The sequence below is a fragment of the Sphaeramia orbicularis genome, chromosome 14 (assembly GCF_902148855.1).
Source record: "Sphaeramia orbicularis chromosome 14, fSphaOr1.1, whole genome shotgun sequence".
NCBI classification, from domain to species: domain Eukaryota; kingdom Metazoa; phylum Chordata; class Actinopteri; order Kurtiformes; family Apogonidae; genus Sphaeramia; species Sphaeramia orbicularis.
This window is the reverse complement of record NC_043970.1, coordinates 23,499,482-23,524,589: the sequence shown is the minus strand read 5'-3', so window position 1 is coordinate 23,524,589 and position 25,108 is coordinate 23,499,482. Positions and strand designations below refer to the sequence as shown.

At 35.6% G+C, this 25,108-nt stretch overlaps 1 protein-coding gene across 2 annotated transcripts; it reads left to right on the top strand.

Moving 5' to 3' along the window:
* Positions 1 to 272: 272 nt before the first annotated feature.
* On the top strand, positions 273 to 20,946 carry kcnip1b (Kv channel interacting protein 1 b). Of its 2 annotated transcripts, XM_030154792.1 has the most exons (9): positions 273 to 466; positions 979 to 1,280; positions 15,428 to 15,552; positions 15,797 to 15,866; positions 15,953 to 16,023; positions 16,131 to 16,238; positions 16,316 to 16,420; positions 17,047 to 17,109; positions 19,356 to 20,946. In XM_030154792.1, the coding sequence occupies exons 2-9, from the start codon at positions 1,193 to 1,195 to the stop codon at positions 19,401 to 19,403; spliced, it is 678 nt and encodes a 225-aa protein (XP_030010652.1). In that variant the 5' UTR covers positions 273 to 466; positions 979 to 1,192; the 3' UTR covers positions 19,404 to 20,946. The 2 variants fall into 2 exon arrangements, with proteins under 2 accessions (XP_030010652.1, XP_030010653.1); XM_030154793.1 differs by lacking the exons at positions 273 to 466; positions 979 to 1,280 and adding an exon at positions 10,164 to 10,602.
* Positions 20,947 to 25,108: the final 4,162 nt, after the last annotated feature.

The following is a 25,108-nucleotide window of genomic DNA, read 5'->3' as shown; positions in this document are numbered from 1 at the left end:
TTCCAATTTTAAGTCTCTGCTATGTGTATAAAAGATGTAGTGAAGTAGTTAACAAGTATTTGAGATCCTCATTTATTGCTTTTCTCTGAGATGGAAGCTGAAATCCATAACTCTTTAAAGTTAAAACAATTTACTGACTCATGTAGGTGTATGCTTAAATAAAAGGCGAAAGAAAGAGCTTGAGCTAAGAGTGAGAAAGCACAAATGCAAGACAGGAGGAGGGAGTGTAGAGGAGGGAGGGCGGGTACGGTAGTGGGCTGCTGGCGCTCTCTGCAGTACAGATCTGCTGAGAGCTCCAGAGCACAGCTCCTCCACAGACCACAGCCACAGGGCTCCCACTGCAGATCAGAGGAAAACCTCACACAGAAATATAGACCAGAAGAGGAACTGCCTCCTCACATGAGACCATAAGGCAGACAACAAGACAAGAAAGAGAAAAAGTGATCGGGGAGATTAAAAGGAGGAGGTGAGAGGAAGCAAAAGAGGTTTTTTGATTTTGTTTTTTTTTTTTTTTTGGATGAATGGAACCTCTACCATGCACCGCTTTTCAAATTCTGGAGTTCATTAAATAATTTATCTTCTGCCTCATTTTGGTCCCGAGAAGACAACTTTGCTATTTAAAAGTTTCTTACACAGGTTTGCATCCTTCTTTTCCTTTAGCTCTTCATCTTATCTCACACTCCTGGCTGCTCTACCATTTCACTCCCTGTAACTAAACTTCACTCAAGTGTGTGTATTTGTGTTTCTTTGGGTGTGTAAGCTTTTTTTGTGACTCACTGAGTAAAAATTACCTGAGGCGACTATTGGCTGAATTAACAGGCATTCAGATGCAACTGCACTGAACATTATTTGTGTGTTTGAACATTTGTCTTGAACTGCAATATATATGTATCACATATATCTTATCATATATAAATATATATATATATATATATATTTTTTTTTTTTTTTCTTTTTTCCACATTGATTCCCTTTAAGGCTCTCAAGATGTCAGATCACAGATACCACTGAAACGGATTCTCCTTTTCAACAAACAAGTATCTACACTAAAGTATCATCTTCTAAACAGCACGCCTTTACTGTGGAAAGACCTGGAAGATTAAAACCTTTTCTAATCTTGTTGGACGTTGGAGGATACAACATCTGTCCTGGTGAAGTCCTAGCCCCCATCTGCCCCTGCCTCTATTTCAGGATGGCTGGCTGTACCAGCCGCTGCAGACAGGGGGTGCTCAAATTAATCCAGTCCCTGCAGAGATTGGTCTCAGGAACCCTCACGAAAGGTAATGTGGATGTCTCATTAATTAAAGACTTTCAGATGCCTAGCTGAGTTTATTTTCATGCACTTGATGATATACCTATGACAATGTTTCCCATAAAGTTGGTATCATTTTGTTTTCAGACACATTCCTCTTTGTATTTATACATGTGAGTAATAACCTTTAACCAGGTGCACTGATTACATACTAAATCCTATTTACATGTTATCAAACAAGAATAAATCACACTGTCACAATCATTTCATGAGAAGAGATAAAAATATTTTATTCCAAGCTTTTTTGGAAACAGTGTAGTTGGATTTCGAGTGACGAAGTATGCTTATATGAAGGACTTGAACTCCACAAATCACAGCTTTGTAATAATCCTAATTTTTAATACATTTTTTCACAGTGGTGTGGGCATGTGATCAACTTCTGGTTTTCATTCCCCGTTCAACTGAATCCATATGATCCATCTGATCCATCTGATCCACACTGATTGAATGATTATTTATAAAGTGTCTTTGTAGGGAAGTTGGAGCTCCCAGCCTTTAAACATCAGTTACCTTGCCACAAAACATGAAACAGGCCATTTAATATGTTCTATTCCTATACTATTTGCAAATACATTAAATATAATCTTGCTCATTTTTCATCATAATAGCTTTGACCTACATCTAACATGCCTCACATGCTGAACTTAACTACGTAACACTAACTCCTTCATATCATTGTCACCACACATAAAAACATATATGATTATTTTTTGTAATAGATTATTTCTTTAAAGTATGCATTTACTTTTTTATCATTTTCTGTATTTTATATAGTCATAGTTTAGGTGATGTCTCGCGTAGAGATAGCTGAGCCATGCAGAGTCAGTATACAGATGCAAGTGAGTCAGACGTGACAAACACTGATCTGCTCTCATTTAACCCATAAAGACCCAAACATCCACTGGCAACCAAAAGCATCTACTGATCTAATGTGTTTAATACCTGTTCATCCACTAATCCTATTAATGCATGTAAATAACTGGTGTAAAATACAGTTTGTCATGTTTTCATGGTCATCAGATATGACCCATTTGGACGTTCAGAGGTGCCGTAGTGAACATGGAACAACAATGATTCACCAGCAAAACCCATAGAGTTTGACAAGTAACAGTGTTTGAAAATGCTTGTTTTTGCATTCAGTTGTTGAAATATTTGCTGAAAAGGTCACTTTTTCTGTAGTTTTCTCTGTTTTAATATAATAAACTTTGAATTTCTTGAGTTTTCATGAGCATCTAAATTAAGCATAGGAAATTAAATATGGAAAAAATATATAATTTACAGTGAAAAGAGTAAAATATAGAGCAGGGGTGCCGAACTCATTTTCTTCCGGGGGCCACATTCAGCCCAATTTAATCTGATGTGGGCCAGACCAGTAAAATAATAGCATGATAACCAATAAATAATGACAACTTCAAATTGTTTTAGTGCAAAAAAATATCATTCAGTTATGCCAATATTTACATTTACAAACTATCCAAACGAAAAGGATGTGAATAACCTGAAAAATGAAATTTGTTAAGAAATGTAAGTGCAATTTTATCAATATTATGCCTTGACTTATCATTTATAGGCTATATGTACATTACAGATCAGATCTACGAAGGCACAAAACATTTAGTAACATGCAGAATATTGTTAAAATTGCACTTCATTTTCTTTAGATATTTTAGATAGTTCCTATTTGTTCAGGTTATTCACATTTTATTGTTAAGGAATAGTTTCTTAATGTGAATATTTTCGTAATTTCATGTTTTTTGCACTAAATCAAAGAGAAAAAAATGGTGTTGTCATTATTTATAGGTTATTATGATATTATTTTTGAGTTTGATGCCCTAACTTGCACTTTGCCAATTCATCCCACGGGCCAGATTGGAAACTTTGGCGGGCTGGTTTTGGCCCCCGGGCCACATGTTTGACACCTATGATATAGAGGATAATATTATAATAAATGATGATAAATCACTGAAAAAAGGTTCAATGGAGAAAAAATAATAATTTGGGAACTGTCACAAAATTTGCGCTGGGTCTTTATGGGTTAAATGAAAAGGCAATGTGCTAACATCATAAAATATAGATAAATATAGGGCATTCATATCTGCATTTGGACTATTTGGATGCTGTTACTGAAATCCAGAACAGTGACCCAAAGAATAACAACACAAGGGGACTAATTTCTAACTATGTACTGTGTGTATATCTATGTGGCATCACAACTCCCTAAAAGTATAAACCTTGTAATTTAGTTTTCTCTTTCAAAAGTAGATTTTTGTGAGTAAAGAACTGAAGCAACACTATCTTTTATAATATATAATACCAGCCTCACAGTGTCCTCTGATATTCAATCTCTCAAGCTCTCTCTTGGTACAGGACCACTCATGTCACATTAGCTGGGATGTTTCTTTCCACAGGGTGTTCAATATTCATGGTTAAAATGAAAACACGCCAAGATATCTATTCCTTGGATATAAAAAGTGGATTTTCACCTGAGGGCAAAACTATGTGTACTTAACCAGTGGCTTAGTCATCTACTGTTCTACTCCAGGAATAATACAACCTACTCATAACTGCATGGACTGACAATCTAGGTCATCCTATGCAGTTGTGTATCTGTGCTGTCTAAATAACTAAAACATGATGCAGTATTCATCCTACTGAGGTATCTCTTTGTAATAGGGTGGGTACTATCTAATTCTATTTATTAATTAAAAAGTCAGTTACACAAATAATGAAACTAGGGATGAACATGTTGAGAAGAAAAAAGAAAAACCGTTAAAAGTGGTCTTTCATTCTTTTCCAAGGTCAATAATCTTGACCTCTGCCATCTAAAAGCAATAAAGTGTGATTGCTGTTGAACCTTTTCACCGTTTCGCTCCTGTATTTGCTCGCGGCTTCTTCACCAACGTCGTTTTCTGCTTTATGATCGCTGTTGTACAGTTGAAACAGGTTAAGATGCTTGTGCAGGAGGCAGCACAGGGGCATGTACTCATTTAATTCCATAATTGAATGTTGGCAGTTTAATGAAGTGCCTCCAGTTAAAATACTAAGAGATAAATTATCTGTAATGTTACCATTGATTATGTAGACTCAAAAGAAGGGGGGGGGGTGAGCAGTGAGCTGAGAGACTTGTAAGAATGTGAGAGGATGTATGGGCAGCTTATGTGTTATTTAAAGTGTGATTTGTGCACACTTTCCTCACTAGAATGTCTTAGAATGAACACATTCAACATGCAGGCACAATAGCAACACTTAAATTAAATAAAAACCCACCTCCCTGCAAAAATTAATCAGTTCCTACAAGTTGAACACATCATGAAACTGGTTCCTAAAAACAGGACAGAGGGGCTAAAAATTCAAACAGGATTTAGACTAATGTTATGGAGCAAGTTTGGAAGCATTTTGGGTCTATTTTAAAAAATAAATACTTTTTGAGATAAAAGAGATACTATATGTCAGATAAAACACATTTTTATATTATTTTACTTCATTTTTTAACACAAAAATATACATGTAACACGGTAAAAAGGACACAAAAATTATGTGCTACTATTTCTTCGAATATCTATATATATTTTTAGTCTCTCACGGGTACATTTTGGGGATTGAACTAATTATGCAAGACAGAGTGTTTCACAAAAATGAAGGCTGTTGCAAAATAATTTGCAATTTACATGCGTTTAACTGGGCAGGTTCAGCATGTAACGCGAGTGGACATGATGGGTTACATACAAAACCTGGAATGAGACTGCTGATTCATGAAAAACCTACATGCCCGGATTAGAAAAACCACTAGTATCTTCAAATTTAACAGTGTCTTTATTTATAGCGGTATATAAGACCATTTCAAGTCATGTTTTCAGATCATATGTACTGACACCTAGGTAGCTATTCATGTCACACTTTTGGTCTAATTTTTGGCCCTAATACTTTATTAAAAATGCATTAATTTTGCAATGGCTATATGAGTATGAGTATAAATTTTTTGTATTTATCTGAGGTCATCATTAGGTACCTCCTGGGGGGAAACATGTCTAAATTTCTCTTTTATTATTGGATCTAAAAAGCTGGTAAAGTGCCGGGTACCAAAATATATCCAGTTTCATAGAAGCACCCATATTTGTATTTTAAAATAACTGGATCAAACGAAACATTTATTTTAAAGTTCATTTCAAAACACAGACTTACTTGCAATGCATTCTGAAGAAAGGATCATGCAAAACCATCATGAACCATTACGGCTGAAATAAGGCTCTGTGTGTGTCTAAGTTGCACCGTATCAACATGTCCTATCATATGCATGGAAGAAGACTGAAAAAGTTGCACACACAGCTTCAGACACGCAAGCTTGTTAGTCAGAGTGAAAAAGCCCCTCACTGAAACCACCATGTATCTGCTGTAATCTGATTTGTTATGCTTATTTGCTTGCACATACTTTATATACAGTATATACTGTGTAAAGACATGAACCGTAAAACACTGCTCATTCACCTTTAAAGTGCTCTACTTAGAAATGCAGCCGCATGTATATTCATCTTAAGACCTTTAAACGCTACATAGAGTCAGGGATGGGGAAACAGGTTTGGTTTATATGCCTTGGGCCTTTAGTTGAGTGACACTCCTTGAAATTATTTGTGTTATTCTTAGGCACCCAACAGCAGAGCCTCAAGTTTTAGGTTATATATTTTACAATCTTATTATACTTTGTCCTCTAACAGTAAGTCTAGTGCTAATATATAAAATAGAACTTGATGAATGGCCCGATCACAATCAAGGTGCACAAGTATATCTGTATCAGTTATTAATTAGTATTGCAAAAAGATACCCCCAAAACCATTCCCAAAATGTTTCTTTGGCCATCTTATTACTAGATCTTGCAATCCTCCAAATTTGAAGAAAATCAGATAAAAACTGATAAAATGGCAACCCAATGAGCGTGAAAACGTGCACAATTTTATTGTTATAAGAGAGCAAAATTATTATACACAATGTTTTGTAACACAATAAATAATTACTACTCAACTCCTGTGTCTTTTTTATTATAAAATACACACATCACCTTTCATTTATTGATCATTTTTGTTGAACAGCTGTTTGAATATCAATTCTTATTTCCAGTATTAAGACAATCAACCATTTTGTTCTGAAAACCCTTCTTTTACAGTCCTTTAATTGTAATAATAGAATGGGAACCTGTTATTTAAGTATTATTATGACTAAATATGCACAACTAGACAGATTTTGGTATGCTCCCTGGCTGCAGAAAATTTGGTAACAATGTGGCAAACAGATGTTTATGTCGAACCGCATGTTTTCAATTGCGTGTTGTTCACCAAAATTCCTGTTAGTGTCCGTACACCAATATACTTCCATCAATAATATCAATAATATGCCTTATAGATATATTGTTATAACTTGTTCACAAATGTTTGTTTACTCATGTATGAGGAAGACTTAGTTAAAGATCTAACAGAGATGCGACCATGTGTAAGCCAGATTTCCATTCCAATCTTGTTGTGTCCATACACCATATTGAAAATATGTGGGTCTAATTTTATTGTTTCTGTCAATATATGGAATTTTTTAGCACACATGCTTTGGAAACGACATCTATGCAATAAACAATGCATGATTCTCCTGAGTGCTGAAACATTTGTATATCTTTGTAGGCATTAAATATGGAGGCTATTAGGCTGTAGTATCTGTACACCCAATAATTTCTGATTTGACAGGGGTACAAGCCTGTGAAATTTTTAGTAGACACCATAATACAAAAATATTTTGGACTTTAAAAGAGAAATATCAGCCAAATAAAATGGCCTGTCTGATTTTTTGATAGAGCATTATTATTTTTTATCTATGTGTGCACCCTTTCTGATACCCTTGATTGGGATCAGGCCGTCAATGTAGTGGGAAATCTAAGATAGCAGCTGCTGCAATGAAAAAAAAAAAGTAAAAGTAAAAACAAAAAAGTTAGTCTGTGTTTGGTTTTGGCCTGAAGATTCAAGTGATGGAAACTCATTTAATGCCTGACAGTAAAGTAGGCTATTTGTGAATAAAAGTTTGGCTCCATACCATAATGTATTATCTTGGGTTACACTCTCCTCTGTAGTCCGTCAGATAAAAGGAGTGCCACTGAAGAGATAAAGCAGCTTGTCTGCCTTCATGCTGCACCTGTCTTTCTGTATTACAAATCGCATGTGTCCTCTAAATGAATAACCTTGCAGGTGCAACATCCCACACTGCAGAGACAGATTTATGGCCCACACACCTCTACTATGACCACAACTGTGACAGATTAGCTCTGCATTTATACACATCTTCCACCCCCAAAAATGTCCCTCTCATCTTTTTCCCCTCTTATGTTCTTTCTCTTTTTCTGTGGCTATAAAAACAGTGGATTGGAGCTGACAGTGTGTGTCTCTGCTTTTAATTTTTTAAATCACCTCACTACACTTTTATGTAACCACCTTCTTCTAGATTTATTTTTATCTCTTGCTTCCTCTCTGTGTGTTTCGTTCTCTACATTTATTCTGTCTGTTCTTCATTGTTTTTCCTTTCACATGCAGAACGTGCTCACCGATAGATCAGTGATGCAGCGCATGTGAAATGCTAATGCGCGGCAGCTTCTGACAACATGCGCCTTTTTGTGTTATCATCTTGTTTTGTGCTGATGTTGTCCACAGTCAACAGCAAAACAGGATCTCAATGGCGACAGATGCTGCTGTCCCTCTCAACAATGGTTGTACTCTGCTGCCACCTGTTGTTCAGAATGCAGCACTACAACAACACAAAAACTGGGTGAAGTCTAAGTCTACTAACATCCACAAAAAAACATCTATAGATAGGAATATGTGTCTGTGTGACTGTGCTGAAGTATTTTTCACATATTTAGAGTGTATAACCACTTAAATCTGTTTACAAACACCATAAAAAGCTTAAATAATGAGTAGGTTTCATTCACCATGCTGTTGCACACTGAACTGCTTTTATATTGTAAACTCTGGACTCTTGAACTCAAAATCTGTGTTGTTTTAAAGATGCTCACTATTCCAATATATTTAAATATTCTTTATACAATAGAAACATTGTTTTATTGAAGAGAAATTACCCTCTTACATGTACATATATTCTATTTCTGTGTTTAAGGAGTAAAATATAATGCAATGCTTGTATCATCTAGCCCTAAACCCAGCAAAATAAATAGACTGTCTTGAATAACATTATCTCATGCCAGAAGCAAGAATATGGAAATGAGATCTTCATTCTGCCATTATACATCTGCAATTAAAGAACATTCCAATCAGACATGGGGGAGTAGAACAGTCAGTCTTCAGGTTTCCTTCAGTAAGCAGATGCCATCTTAAACCTTTTACTAATCCTTGTTATGCGTGCTTTAAAAGCAAACAAAAGATTAATCCCATTTTATTCTATGAAGTGGCTCAGTGATACAGAAAACCATGTGAAACTTGAAAAGTTTTACAAAGGGTTTGGCGTTTCCAATATGCAAAAAATTGGAAACATTAGAAAATTAATTTATTCAATTAAAAAAAGGGGTTTTTATTCTGAATGAGAGACTTTGAAAGGATATTCAAAGTCAAAGATATCTGTACGGTAAATGTAAGACACCTAGCGTGTGTGAGGTGTATGTTTAACAGAATTATGCATGGATTCATGTTTAATTAATCAGTGCATGTTCACTTTTTATCTCAGCTCCACCAATCACAGGACTTCACATGGCCATGCTCCCACACGAAAGAGCAGGACTGAATAAAAGTAAGACACCGTACATACTTTTATGCAGCTTTCTGCAGCATACACAAGCACAGTGATGATAAAGCAAGTTGCAGTGCTTATGTAACACTTGAGGCAATAAATATTCAATTTATGAATGACACAGTAAAGACTTCGAAATATATGATGTAACATTCTGAACTAGTCTGATTTGCTGCATTTTTTAAAATTAATGCCAACCTACTTCATTCACATGACTTTTCCTCTTCCTCATCTCACTCAGAGTAACACACAGTAACTTTCAAGTAAATGAGGAAGCTGTATCTGCATTGAAAAAAAAATGGCAGTCCATGAATTTTTTAAGCTAAGAAAGGTTTTTCTGAAGCAGGCACATAGAGGGAGGGGATCTGGTGTGCAGCCAGTAGAATGTTTAAAATAACCTTCACTTTTTTACTCTGTTGGTTGTTCTACTCTTTGCCTTTGCTTATATTAAATACAGATATATTAAGATTGTCAGTTGAGCACAGTAGTGATCCAGTCCCTCTTCATTGAATTTATGTCACATAACAGCTCAGTTACTTCATCTGACATATATTGTCACATAATTGTGCATTTTCATAACTGTCAATCATGTCTAAGAAAAAAAAAAATCTAAACAGACTTTGCTGCCTTTATAAACCAACCGTGTTATTTTCAGAGCAGAACTAGGACTGGTATGGAGTACTGGAAGGAAAATAACCATTACTCTCTCCTGTGGCTTTCCTTCCCCACAGCACCCGGTCTAATTTTCTTACAATGAAGCTGCTCCAATATTCACTGGTAGCACTAAACATACTAATGTTCTTGTTTGTGAGAATATACAACATAAAACACATCACATTAAAACAAGACCTTTAGCTTTCCACACACAGAGCAGAGTGAATCAACACACTGGGAAAATATGGTGTATACCAACATGCTCATTATGCTACTAAGCATGCTTCAGGGGGGAGAGGACTAATTTGTTGAAGCTGAAGTGTTATTGGGCAGTGATCATTAACTTGAAGGTTGATTTGTATGTGTGTGTATGTAAGTGTTTGTGTGTCCTTCACCTGCTCCCCTTTTCTTGTTAGTAGTGCTGTCACTGAATACAACATCAGTTACCAGGTCTGTACAACAACATGAAAGCATGAGGAGGCAGGGAGTTAGAACGAGGGGAAAGGCTGACAGATGAGTAGAGTGAGGCACAGACCGGAGGGAGTGGCGCAGAAAGGAAGGAGCAGCTTGACTGTGTGTTTGGAAAAAACAGATCAGAAATTCAGAAGAATCAGCTCAAAGAAGACAGTCGTCCATCAGTAACAGGACTGAAAGCAGAGAAGAGAAATAACGGGGGTAAAGCCCCTTTAAGATACAGAGCTCTGAAAGGAGATAGAGACAGACCGAAAGGCTGACAAAAATCGAGAAATAAAAAAAGAGGACTATACTCTCAGGGTTGTTTGACCAGACTGGTTTCCACGGTGACAACATGGGTGCAGTGGTGGGCACTTTGACCATGCAAACCAAGCAGAGGAGACCATCCAGAGGTACGTCAACATTACTCTGAAAGAGATGGAGAGAAGACAAAAGAGCTACAGAAAACTAGACCAAATAGGGAGAGAGAGAGAAAAATCAGCTTAACAGTCAAAAGACAGAAATGACAAAAACATTCATTGCACCAGTGTTAACTCAGAATATTTGTGTGTTTCCATTTAATATAACTGTATTGTACTTGCTCTGTTCATATGGAGTGATTTTGAATTATTTAACAGCAAAGTCAGGGAACTGCTGAAATAGACCAACTGATGCATTAAAACAGATTTAACACTACAATATACAAACATAAAGTACATTTATTAAAAAAACTGTTAATGCTGACTTGTTTTAAAAGCCTAAACGGTAAATCGAAATCAAGAAATCTGGTAAGATGTGAGGCAGAGATTGAATTTTTAATACACCAGGCGATGCAAATATTCCACTGATGCGGAAATGTGGGGCACAATGTATGTACTGTGGACATGATGGAGAGATTACCATGTGCAATGAAGTAAAAATGCCCTTGAAAAAGCCTGGAGAGCCAAATCACTGCCCCTGACTCTATGATTATGTGTGGTGTGTTGTGTGTGTGTGCATGCCAACTAGATGTGTAAGTGAGTGAGAGAATGAAACAGAAAGGGGGAGAACGACTGGGGGGGGCTCAGGCGGGAGCATGTGAATTAACACGCAGCTCACATATCATACCTCTCCCTGGCCTTATGCTTGAGAACCCAGTTGTCATGGAGACCGGGTTGAAGGGGCATAAAAAGAGAGATTACGAACAATACTGAGCCCTGCCTGTTGGATGAATGATGAATTTATGGCAGTGTGATATGTGACTAAAGTAAATATGAATTGCTGTTAGAGAGCGATGAAGCTTTGTTGTCTTAAAGATCACACAGAATCAACGTTCGTGAATGAAATCTGTATAAACTGTTAAAACGACTGCGCCGGAAACAAATGGGAAAATGTGTAGAGGTCAATCTGTTCACTCTCAGATCCATTAAAGTGTGTCATGTGGTGCCAGTCGTGCGGCGTGAGACGACAGAGATAAGACTTATCTGATACTTCCACAATGGACAGCATAAAAGCAAATCTAATGTGTTGTGGACAGCAAAAATCTACACTTTGACTTGTTGCACTTAACCAATCACTACTACTGTTTCTGTGAGGAGGCTGAGCTGAAGCTGCAGAAGCATCTGGAGCTGTTGTAATAATAAACATAAACATCACGACAGCGCCTGACATTAATTATCTCCACGTCTTGATCATGTAAGACTTATGTCCTAGTAAAGGTGGATGTGTCTACGTGCTTGTTCTCATATACACAGCCACATTTACATTCAGGACGTCTTGCAAAACACATTCAGCACCAGTGAGGGTACACGTCTGCAGCATATTCTTAGTACTGTAACAAATAGGGAGGTTTGTTTCCATCTGTTGGAGTGAAATAAAAATAAAGGATTTATGTCCCATGGGCAATTAGACGCTTTATAGTTCGATACTGACATGTAAAAGCCTATGTTTAAAATCAATAAAGTCCATCGTTTCATCATGCATCTGAGATCAATATAGCTTCATGTTTGTCTTACACATCAGCCATCTGTAAATCTCAGCTTTTTTTTCACACTTCGTTTTCCTCCCTTCACATTTCTCACTCTCAGTTCTCCCCTCCCCTTATCAACACCTCAGCTTGTTTCCTCTTCTCACTTTGTCATCTGTTTATGATCACGCTATTACACTTTGAGGACCATAGAAACACCCCAATAGAAATGATAAATAATACATACAGTGTATACAGGTTGCAAAAGAATATCACCTCTCTAGCGGCATAGAAAAAATCATAAATCAATGAAGGTTTTTTTTTGTTGTTGTTGAAAAGGGGAGTACAAATTGTGTTCAACACATTTTTTTTCATTATTATTATTCAGTTCATCTGCTATATGGATCACATTTATCATGGCTGTCTATCTCCATGACAACGCGAGTGAGCGAGATTGCACCAGAAGCTCCGAGGAAGATGGAGGGAAGATTGAGATAAAGTGTTACATTACGCCCAACCACCTATATCTACAGTCAGTTATCAGCTGATACACTACTGTAACACATATCAAACATCTCAGCAAAGCAAACACTTATTGAAGGGACAGGATGTAATAATATGCTTAAAACAGTTAATTTAGGTGAGTTGATATCTCATTTCCAGGACTTTCTCCATACAGTGTTTTTTATATATTAATAATACTGCTCTTAACACTAGTACCACCAATTATACCTTGCTGGCGGTTCATCACAGCAGGTTTTATAATTGTAAATTATAAGTCTGTTACTGGAATAATGTTTCATTTTACTCAAAATACCATGTTAAGATGGATGAAACAACATAACATCAAAATTTTATGAATTTTGCCATGTTAGGATTTCTTTATTTTAACAAAATAGCAATATTTGCTTCAGATAAGCTATCAATAGAAAAAATGTTCTTTTTTTTCTTTTTTTGTGTGTATTATTGTTTTTTGCTTCATTGAATTTTCATTTCTATATTATGTTGTGCAAAAAAGTCAATTAGTAGCAATCAGGAAACTTGTACCACACCAATATTTGGAATAAATCAATAATAATTAAAAAAAAAAAAAAAAACTTTAAAAAAATACTTGTAATAAAATATGAGAGACCTATCAAACAGTTAATATTGAATATTACAAAAATAACAATTCTGATTCTATTACACATATTGTTATGTTTTTAACTGTGCCTGGCTGACTGTATAATGTGTATGGCTATATAAATGTAGCCTATTTACTATTTATACTATTTATTTAAGTGTAATGGATGTCAAAAGAACCTCATGACAGTTATAGGTAAAAGCACTTGTTTTTTTTTCTCTCTCTTTTATTTCAAAATGCATAAAATGACGCATGACACACTTTGAGGAAACATCACAGACTGGGAGACAGCGTTTTTATTCAAACAGAGTCACTTGTATTTTTATATAGACAAAAGAGAGATCAAATGACCTGTTAAAAGCTGATTTATTATTTCAGCTTAACTTTTATGTAAAACCCAAAATTCAAACGAACATGATTCAATGACTGAAGCATAATTAATTATCATGGTAGACAAAAAAAAGCAGTTAATTAGCGCTTACCCTCAAAGCGTATTATCACACACAGTTTATGCTTCTGGAAACCTGAATGACCAGCGGGGTGTTTGATATAAAGATACTAATTTAATCTGTAATCGGCTAAAGCACATAAAGCATGACGGAAACCGTAGAAGAGCTGCCAAGATTAATGATATGCAATGAATGAGTCACTGCGATCCAAAAAGCAGGAGAGCTTATTCTGAAAACCTTATTGTGAGTCTTACTGAACCTACTGGTGCTGACACAGCACAGCTCACATTCATGTATGTGGATCTGTGCCTCGTGGCATTTATTGGCCTCATAAGGGATCAATTTTAGTGTTTTATGCCAGTATAAAGTGAAAGTAGAATTGCTCTTTGAAATCACTACACGTCAGGGTCCATTTAGAGCAGGGGTGTCGAAGTCATTTTAGTTCAGGGGCCACGTTCACCCCAATATGATCTAAAGTGGGCTGAACCAGTAAAATAAGAACAATGAAAAAAGTACAATTACGTAATGATAATGTTCACATCTACAATGTTTACTTAAAAATCTGAATAACATGAACAACTTTAAATGTCTTAAGAAAAACAAGTGCAATTTTAACGATATTCTGACTCAGTTTATCAGTTTTTCATTTACACATGTGCATTACAACTTACATCACATTTACAAATATACAAAACATTTAGCAACAAATTGCATTTACTTCTCTTAAGACATTTCAGGTTGTTCATATTAGTTCAGGTTATTCACATTTTTTGTAAAAGGATAGTTTGTTAATATAAACATTTCCATGTAATTTTATGTATTTATTTATTTTTTACACTAAAACAAAGATAAAATCTGCAGTTGTCATCATTTGTAGGTTATTATGATAATATTTTACTGGTCTGACCCATTTGACATCTAATTGGTTGTTATGTGGAACCTGAATTTAAATTATTTTTACACCATTGATTGATAATATCGTCAGTGAAATTTTTGCATTTCACAAATTCATCTTACAGGCCAGATTGGACCCTTTGGCAGGCCGGATTTGGCCCCTGGGCCTCATGTTTGGCATCTGTGATTTAGAGTTTACCAGAGTGTGTGTCCCCTATGAGAGTGCTTCTGTTACTGTATGAGTCCTGTGTTTATGACCTGTTTTCCCAGTTCCAGCCCAGTGTGTTTTTCCAGAGTCTACAAGCGTAGGTATACAATAAATAATTCCAGAGAGCTTTTTGTGAGCTTGTTTTCTCATGGATGTTTGTTCATGTTGTTTACGAAGTCATTCGTGGGTGGACCGTATCCACCGTATCCACTGAGATTACTGGATGTCAGTATATTGCTCCAAAGCCGCAGACATCCACAGTGACAAACACTTCCCTACCTCACATCATTAACCACCATCCATTTCCAGAGAACCACACTGCTGTTAATAAAACCCTCTGACTCCTAAGGCAAAATTTAATTTGTCAAGTTCTTTTCCAACACTTCTTTCCCCTCTCCTCCTCATCTTTTGATCTTCGTCTTTCCTTATTTTCCCTGCTGCTAAACTCGGTACTCCTCTACGCTTTCTTTTCTGCTGGCGAATCATATTTTTGTGCTCGCTGACTTGTCTGTTTCCTTTGTGTTACAATCATGTCATGTAAGCAAGGATTACAGATGTCTTGCAATAATTCCATACAAAAATAAATCTCTGTAAAGTCTCTCTCTCCTTCCAAACACAGATAAAACAGATGATGAGCTTGAGATGACTATGGTGTGCCACAGACCTGAAGGTCTTGAGCAATTGGAAGCCCAGACTAATTTCACCAAACAGGAACTACAAATCCTTTACCGCGGCTTCAAAAATGTAAGCTCACACTTTTTGTTTTCACATTTAGATCAACTACCTTGACACATTTTGGACTCCTTAGAAGTGAAATCCATCAAATCTAAAGAACTTGCCTTGAGAATTATCTATCTATTCAATACTCCACTGACAGATATGATAGTAACTACAAGTTTCTATTAAATAATTCTAACAAATAGAAGGAGAAAAAGATGTGAAACTTAATGGTGTATCCTGTTTTTTTTTTTTGTTTTTTTTTTTTCAGGAATGTCCAAGTGGAGTTGTAAATGAGGAGACTTTTAAACATATTTATGCACAGTTTTTCCCTCATGGAGGTAAAATGCAATTCTTGAGATTGTCTTTTATTGATCTGTTGACATCAAGAAGTGGACTTCCAACTAGTTTCTCCTTTGTATTGCAGATGCAAGTATGTATGCGCATTATCTTTTTAATGCATTTGATACCACAAACAATGGCTCCATTAAGTTTAAGGTAAAGCAAAAACACTTTGTATAATTTAGTTTTATGATCATGGTTACTGCATGTATAGTGCATACATTCATTTTCTTCTTTCTTCCATCCACTTCTCTTTCTGACAGGACTTTGTAATGGGATTGTCCATACTGCTGCGGGGAACACTGAGGGAAAAGCTGGAGTGGACTTTTCACCTATATGACATCAATCGAGACGGATACATAAACAGAGAGGTAAGAATGTTCTGATGTGTTTCGTTGGCCATCCGAAGCCTGCTTCCTGATGAAAAGTAAATGTTCTTTTCTTTCAGGAAATGACTGAGATTGTGAGGGCCATTTATGACATGATGGGCAAATACACCTACCCAGCGCTAAAGGGAGACGTCCCACAGCAGCATGTGGATGCCTTTTTTCAGGTGCGGCATATACAGTTGCTGAAAAAATTATTAGACCACCCATTGTTTTCTTCAGTTTCTCGTTCATTTTAATGCCTGGTACAACTAAGGGTACATTTGTTTAGACAAATATAATGATAATAAGAAAAATAGCTCAAAAGAGTTCAATTTAAGAGCTGATATCCATCCATTTTTTATGGTTTTCCTAATAATAACCAAAATCACTTCAGTTCTCACATCAGTAGGTGTGGCATTGTACTGACATGTTTTCTTTTCTGTCTGTTTTAGTCACATGATACACACAGGAGTTAGTACTTGATTGCATAACCATTGTTTTTGTTGACTTTTGATGGTCTAATACTTTTTTCTGTGGCTGTAACAGATGATATAGTCAGCTTTTATTAACAACACAGACAGAGGACAGGGTTTACACATAAGAAAGATAGGAAAACTGACATCCATACCAGCATTGTCCCAAATAATAAAGCTCACTTGTGTTATCCGTGTAAATTAACAGATTTGTGACTTTTTATACCTTATGCATTCCTTATGCTTCATAACTGCAGTTCTGTTCTGTTATTGTTGTATTTTCTATTGATTTTGATATTAAAAACACATGTCCTCTTATGCCACCTGTTTTATCGCAGAAAATGGACAAAAACAAAGATGGTGTGGTGACTTTGGAGGAATTTATTGTCGCCTGTCAAGAGGTATGTATTAGTGTATCTATATCTAATGATACTAAGTCATATTGTACATATGAATCTTCTGCCAGTCAGTGTAATCTGAACTCAAAGATCCATTCACTAACTTTCAAAGTAGTGAACCACATCTAATGGCCCAGTAATAGGCACACAACAACATACAAGTGATAGAGCTCGAGTCTAGACTTGATTTGGTGTCTGAAGGCCTGCATTAGAATAATAGTCTGACGCAGGAAAAGGCTGGTAACCAATTAATCATAACCAATTAACTTCATGAAAAAAAATAAAGTTCAGTGATTCACATAAACTTTAACACAACTTTGTCTGTTTTGCTTGGAGATGGTCATTAATGAGGTTAGAGTCACATAAATGTTTGTTTGTTTATGTATTTATTTTTAATATTGCATTAGAATCAATCAACAAAGAATTATATAAAAGAATGTCAAACATTCGAAAGGGAGCAGGATGAAGTTTAACTTATAATCTTCCGCCCCCTTACCCCATCCTTCACCTACCCTAAATTCCTATGTCAGATTCCTTAAGTAACACAAAATCATCAAATATCAGACTAAATCCTGACAATGTACAAAACACAAAATTGCTGTATATATCAAGGATAGACTGTCCATTTTGCAGTAGAATTTCACATAAAATAAACTCTGTCCTTTTCATAGCAGTAATAGTGCACATATCAAAACAAAAATAAACTGTTCATTTCATGACAATAATACATATATCAGAAACAAAAGTGCACGATCCATTTCCAAACACAAAAAAAATCTGTCATTTCTCAGCAATAATATACTTATCAAAAATAAACTATGTCCAATTCATAACCATACCCATATAAATAAACCAAAATATACTCAAATAACTAAAATATAATGTCTAAGATCATTGAACTCAATCTAGTGCTAGAAGTACCTTACTAACAGTGGCGGCACCAGGATTTTAAAAGTGGGGGGGGGCAACTGGAGGGCAAAGAAAATGTTGGGGGGGGCGGACAAAAGAAAAATTGCGCATAGCGTGAAATTAACGTTTTGCGCTTTAGTGGCTGCCAAAAAAAAAAAAAAAAAAAAAAAATATATATATATATATATATATATATATATATATATATATATATATATATATATATATATATATATAATGTATAGCCTATCTGTTACACTTTAAATAGAGGGCAATTTTAGGTAAAATCAGGTAATATTTAATTTATTCAAGGTATTTGTTAAAAACTACAGCATGAACAACTCAGACTTTCTGTTATGATTTTTTAATAGGTACAATCTGCTTTCACATATTTCTCTGGTGGCGCTTTGGACAGTGACCAGCTGGCCTTTGAGAGAACTCGCTATAGATGCGTGCATGGAAGGGGGGGGGACTGTCTGCCTGGTTGTATTATAAGTGTATCAAAATGTGTTATGTACGCTTTCATTGACCGATTTTTAATATTTCTTCGTTGCTCGCATTTTCCCAAAGATTTGCCCAAATCTGGGGGGGGGGGCGCAAAGGTTGTGACTGGGGGGGCATTTGCCCCCCCATGCCCCCCCCCCCGGTGCCGCCACTGCTTATTAATAAATAAATATACTGTGGAACTGAGGTTTTGAATATAGGTTTGTAGATGTAATATATAATGCATTTCATATACAATGCAATGTGTTTTAATAAATAAAGGGCACATCCAGAGGGAAATAAAAAGGTTTTTACATAATAAAAGATCAAAAAATTATATATAAAAAAAAAAAAAAAAAATAGGGGGAGTACATAAATACATAAGACAGTACTAGAGAAGCATGATTTAAAAACAGAACTTTATAAAATCTATATAAAAAAATTCAAAGAATGTACAATCCACCAGACTTTACATAGCAGTAATAATTAATGAAGATTTACAGTGCGATAAAAAAAAGACAGGCTCATGATTGTGTACACATTGTGTACATTTTGGGCAAATCTCAGCTCTACCAGCAATTTGCTGTAAAAGAAAAAAAAAAAAAAAGGATAGAGCAATGTTTAAAGATGAGAAAACACTCACCATTAAGGAATATAGAGTATAGTAGCTTTGTATGTAATATATATTTTTTAATTTACAACATAATTTCAATTTTACAACACAATTTCCCAGTTTACATCTATCTATCTATCTATCTATCTGTCTGTCTGTCTGTCTGTCTGTCTGTCTGTATGGCAAATCTGCTACAAATGAATATGTCTTGTAATATTTATGATGTCTTTTTCTCTCTCTCCAGGATGAAACCATGATGAGATCCATGCAGCTCTTTGAAAATGTGATGTAGAACAAGAGGACAATGATGGGGAGAGTAAGACCAGAAAATAAGAGGGCTTTAAGTGTATGTGTTTGAGTACGTATGTGCAATACATCCGGTCTCTCCTGCTGTTCTTACGTTATCCAGCATCAGTCTGGATTCAACCAGAATGCCCACAGTGACTCGAATGAAGAGACTACACTGAGAGAATGACTGATTCCTATTTTAAAACCTCAGATTATGCTTTTAGCAGTCATTTGGAGTGACTTTTATGACTGACGTGGACATGAACACATCACTCTCTACCCTTTCTAAAAGGTTTGCCTGATAAAGATGTTCCTACATTACAAGGCGTCTTCTGACCAGCGAAGAGCTACCGTTCAACCAGCAGATCTATTTATTTTTTGCCGGAAGATGTTATTTATTGCCAGAATCAAACTGCATGCTTTTTGCAAGAGCTTTTAATTTTTCTCAAACCATTTCGTTAGATATATCAGAGGAATTTGGCCATAAGGAGTCGCATATTTCATGCGTCTAGTGGTTGACAAATATGAGTCATGTGTCATTTTCGATCCCTGTGTTTCTGTGTGGGCCTGGCTGTTGCTTGCTTGCTGAATTGACCTGAAGCTTGTCGTTAGTCTGTCTGATGATTGTATTTGGAAAGTCAAACAAATCAGAACCCTTTCATAGGTCTTATATTGTACATCTGTGTGTGGGTATGGTCCGTCTTTCTGTCTATGTGAAAAGTTTTAGTATGAATAAAGAGGAAACTGAATCTGTTGTTTATATTTTCACCTGCAGCTTAGCTTCTTGTGGTTAAATTGGTGTGTTGACAAACCTTAAACATGTATTGGTAAAAAAAAAATAAAATGTGCAGAAAAGTTAAATTTCATGAAGTGCCACACATAGTTGACAAATTAATTAGAAAGTGTCTTGTTGCAGTGAATCTAAAATCTGTATTTGCACAGGTGAAAAGTGGAGTTAGCAATCGTGAGAATAGAAACTTATAACAAAGGTGCATTGATTTCGTTTGTAGGCATGTAACTGCAAGAAACATTCAGGTAGTATTTGCCAGGAAACACACATTGTGATGACTCCGGGTGTGATAATAATAAGAAATATTGCTGAATGTAACCTTTGGAATGTGTTATTTTGATGCCACTGAGGACAGCTCCATGTGTATTGGTGAACATTTGGCACTGCCTCCTTTATCCAAACCTAATCTGTGATGTCACTCTGATGAACAGATATAGGACAAAATAAGGGTGACTCATGCTGTTTCCCACTTTCATTCCATGTTCAAGGGTGTGTCTCAAAGCACCACCATAATAGAAACCTCAAAAGGAAGCAGAAGTCCATGCACTGAAATATTTATCACTTTTCTTTCGACTGTATTTTTTTACTTGATGTTTTTTGCTGGACCTGCTCTTTGCTGCGTAGTACATCAGCGTGACATTACAGCCTGGGTTCTCTGTCTTGGATATTTTGGTTTGGATCAGAGTTGTTTAATGTCACAAACAGAAAATTCAACATATTTGAAGCCATGAAATAAATATTCAGATTTTTAAATTGACTGGTTCTTTACTTATTTCCACCTTTACCCCTATACTACACACAAACAGGAGATGAATGGAAAGATGAAAGAGTAATATCTGATGGAAAAGCAGGTGCAGATGTGTCATGGTATGAAAATAATATGAATCACATGGTGTCATGGTGCTGGTTGGATAACAGCTTTCGACAATTCATGTTGTTTTTCCTGTTATTTTAGACCACATTTCAATTCAGAAAAAAAAAAAAACTCAAAAAGAAGCTAATACGCCGAGCATAATAACACAAGACTTACAGTTTGAGATGAAATGAAGCACCAAAGTGAAAAATGGTTGCTCATCAATAGGCTCTAATATACTCTTTGTTGTATTTTCTGGTTTTATGATTACTCTGTAGCCTATTTCAGGCTCTGATCTTTCTTTAGGTGGTATAAGGACAGTGCTGTACAGCTACCATCCATCATATTCTTAAAATAAAAACATCAGGGCTAAAAAAAAATGGGTTGAGGAGGAAAATATTAGACAATACAGGCTATGAGATGTCTTTTTTTTTTTCTTTCACCACAGCATCTTTTTAATTCTGACTTTACATCTGACTATATGATGTGATTGGAGTGCATCAGAGATCATCTGTATTGTATTTACATACTGTCTGAGCATTACATGACTGCATCTCCTATCATTTGCATAACATGAACAGTCAGTGGGAGCTTCTGGACCACAACAACAAAAACACTGTCTCTCATTGGAAGAAAAACATGTGATCTTGACTAAATCAGGAATGCTGATCTCAAACCTGAACCACAAATTTCTCCATTGTTTTTAGATTTTGAGCCATGAGAACATGCAAAAAAAGACTTATTTCCTATCTTGCAATCATAATTTTTATTTTATCTTCAAAATATGAGGATAATATGTGATAAATTGGTCAAATATACTTATACATATGCGCATCAAGCCCTATGAGGGATAAACCTGAGTACCAGAGCTCATCGGCTCAGCTTGAAATCACTCAGAAATGGTTCATGCACTTGCTCTTGTGTGTGAAGGTTGTGACAGTTTCCTGCTGTTGGAATCAGCAGAAGCCTAATCCCCATCATGTTTGGACTGAAGCCCCTTGGTAACTGCTATCTATTCCAGAAATATTTTGATGTTATCATTGACCATGCTCATCACTGACATTGCCCAAAATGGGAGGAAAAAATCAAAGTGTGAATAGAGGAACTGAGTTGTAAGCAACATTCTGCAGCCCACAAGCCTTTAACCCATAAAGACCGAAACATCCGGCAGCGACCAAAATGATTTAGTGATCTGAACTGTATAATACCTGCTGATCCACTAATCTGATCAATTCATGTAAATAACTGGTGTAAAATACAGTTATTCATCTTTTCGTGGTCATCAGATATGACCCATTTGGACGTTCAGAGGCTCCATAGTTACCATGGAAACACTGTCATCTTCTACAACATTGATTCACCTGTAAAATGGAGTTGGATCAATTACAGTGCATGGACACACTGGGTTTATGTTCAGCTAATGATATATTTTATTGAAAAAGTCAGTTTTTCATCAGTTTTCTTTGCTTCTGATATAATAACCCTCAAGTTTAATCTGAGACTTTATGAACATCTACATGATCAGTAAATTGAATTTTGGAAAATACCTGATTTTTGCTGAAAAAACGCAAAACACAGAAGACAATATTATAATACATAATGATCAATCACTTAAGAAAAGTTAAGTATAGAGAAAAAGATATTTTGGAATTGACACAAAAGTAGCAGTGGGGCTTTAAGGATTAAATGACAAACATACTAAAACTACAATACACAGTACCCAAAAATGCACAGAACCAGCAACATGTATAAAGGACCACCTTACCAGTCAAATATAACCTCCATTGAGGCATGAAGAGTTACTGGGTACAGCTTTGTTTTCTTTTTGTCTGCACTTAACCTTTGTTGTAAACAGTTTTATATGTGGAGTGAATTTAGTTTCAGTTTGCAGTATAGCCCAGAGTTAACAGTCCCTAATGGAGAAAGCATATCATATGCATGTCTTTAGCTGATCATAATTTGAGGCTCTGTGGTTGCACACAAAATTTTGCAACACTGCACAAATTAACCTCAAACTTTCAGTTTTAGAGAGCTGAGTTTTGAGGGGGATTCAGTACAACCAATGAGCTGTCGGATCTAAGACCTGATGACTGTAAAAAAAAAAAAAAAAAAAAAAAAATTCTTTCAGGTGCTGAAAGACATCTGATTTTCGATCTCTTAAAATTTATTGCAACAGTTTTTAAATCCAACAACCTGTCCTGGTCACCGAACACCATGGCTGTTGTGAAGAAGGCATTTGTGAAAAGTATACATCAGTATCTGAAATGGAAACCACTCTACCATAGTGGGGGTGTTCAGCAGTGGACAAAAAACTCTGCTGAGGATCATGAAGGTAGCGCAAAAAATCTTCCTTCATTCAAGGACATTTCTGATATGCACTACCTCTCCAGAGCAAAGAACATGGTAAAGGACCTTTCTCATCCCAGTCACTACATGCTTGACCCCCTGACCTCAGGGAGGTGATTCAAAAGGTACAGCTGAATGAGATAGACATAAACAAATGCCTTTTTTTGTTTTGTTCATTGTTAACAAGAAAAAAAAAAAAAACCCAAACAAGTGGTGCCAGGTACAACAAACCCCACCCTCACACGTATTGTAGCTTATTTTGGCATCGATCCAGCTGATGTCATCATGTCTATGCATGTGGTGATGTCAGCATATCAATTGCCTCTATATATATATGCCAAGTTTAGAGTAAATTGAAACAAAATTGATATTTTTATAGACATTTGAAATTTCACCCATTATAAGTAAATGGAAAAAAAAAAGATTTTGAAAATTCATTAAAAAAAAAAGTAACATTGATCTACTTTTCCCAAAATGTAATCAGATCTATTCCGGGTCACTGGCAATCTATAAACCCAATTTGGTACGAATTTGACCAACAGTTTTGTTACTGGAGTGTTAACAAAGAAAGAAAGAAAGAAAAAAAGTAAGAAAGAAAGAACCAAACAAACAAACAAACAAACCAAACCAAACCTAAACAATACCCCTTGCCACTCTTTTGGGGGGGGGGCAAGGTAATGAAATTCTTGACAGTTTCAACATGTCATATCTGGGATATGTTTCATTATCTGGATGAAACATTCAGTTTTGACCTTGACAGTACTGAGCATGTGCAGAAAGAAGCATGAGGGTTGGAGGAACAGAATAATACCTGGCATATCAATGATTTAAGAGTGATTCATAATATAATATATCACAAATGCATGCAAAAACTTTTTTTTCCCCACTGTACAGTTACACCCCAGCCCACTTTTTAAAACGGTTTAAACCAGGGGTGTCAAACTCATTTTAGTTCAGGGGCCACATTCAGCTAAATTTGATCTGAAGTGGGCTGAACCAGTAAAATAATAACATAATAATATATAAATAATGTCAACTCCAAACTTTTCTCTGTTTTAGAGCAAAAAAAGTAAATTTACATTATGAAAAGCTTTACATCTACAAACTACCCTTTCAAAAGATGTGAATAACATGAACAAATAAAAAAAAAATAAGTGTAATTTTAACAATATTATGCCTCAGTTTATCATTTCCACATGTACATTACAATTTACAGATCACAGCGGATCTACAAACACACAAAACATTTAATAACAGACAGAATATTGTTAAAATTGAACTTACTTCTCTTAAGACATTTCAGGTTGTTCATATTTGTTCAGCTTATTCACATTTTTTGCAAAATTATACTTTGTTTTAGTGTAAACACATGAAAATATTTACATTTACAAAGAAAAACATTTGGAGTTGTCATTATTTATATGTTATTATGATAGTATTTTACTGAATCCTGCTCACTTGAGACTGAATTGGTCCGAATGTGGAACCTGAACTAAAAGGATTGTTCATTTCTTAGTGTAATTTTTGCATTTCACAAATTCATCTCAAGAGCCGGACTGGACCCTTCAGTGGGCCGGATTTGGCCCCCGGGCCGCATGTTTGTCACCTGTGGTTTAAACTGACTAATACACTTTTTTTTTTTTTTTTTTTTTACTGTATGTATTTATTGTTATAAATCATATGTTTTTGTGTGGAATGTAGAACTTTTATCTCATTACTT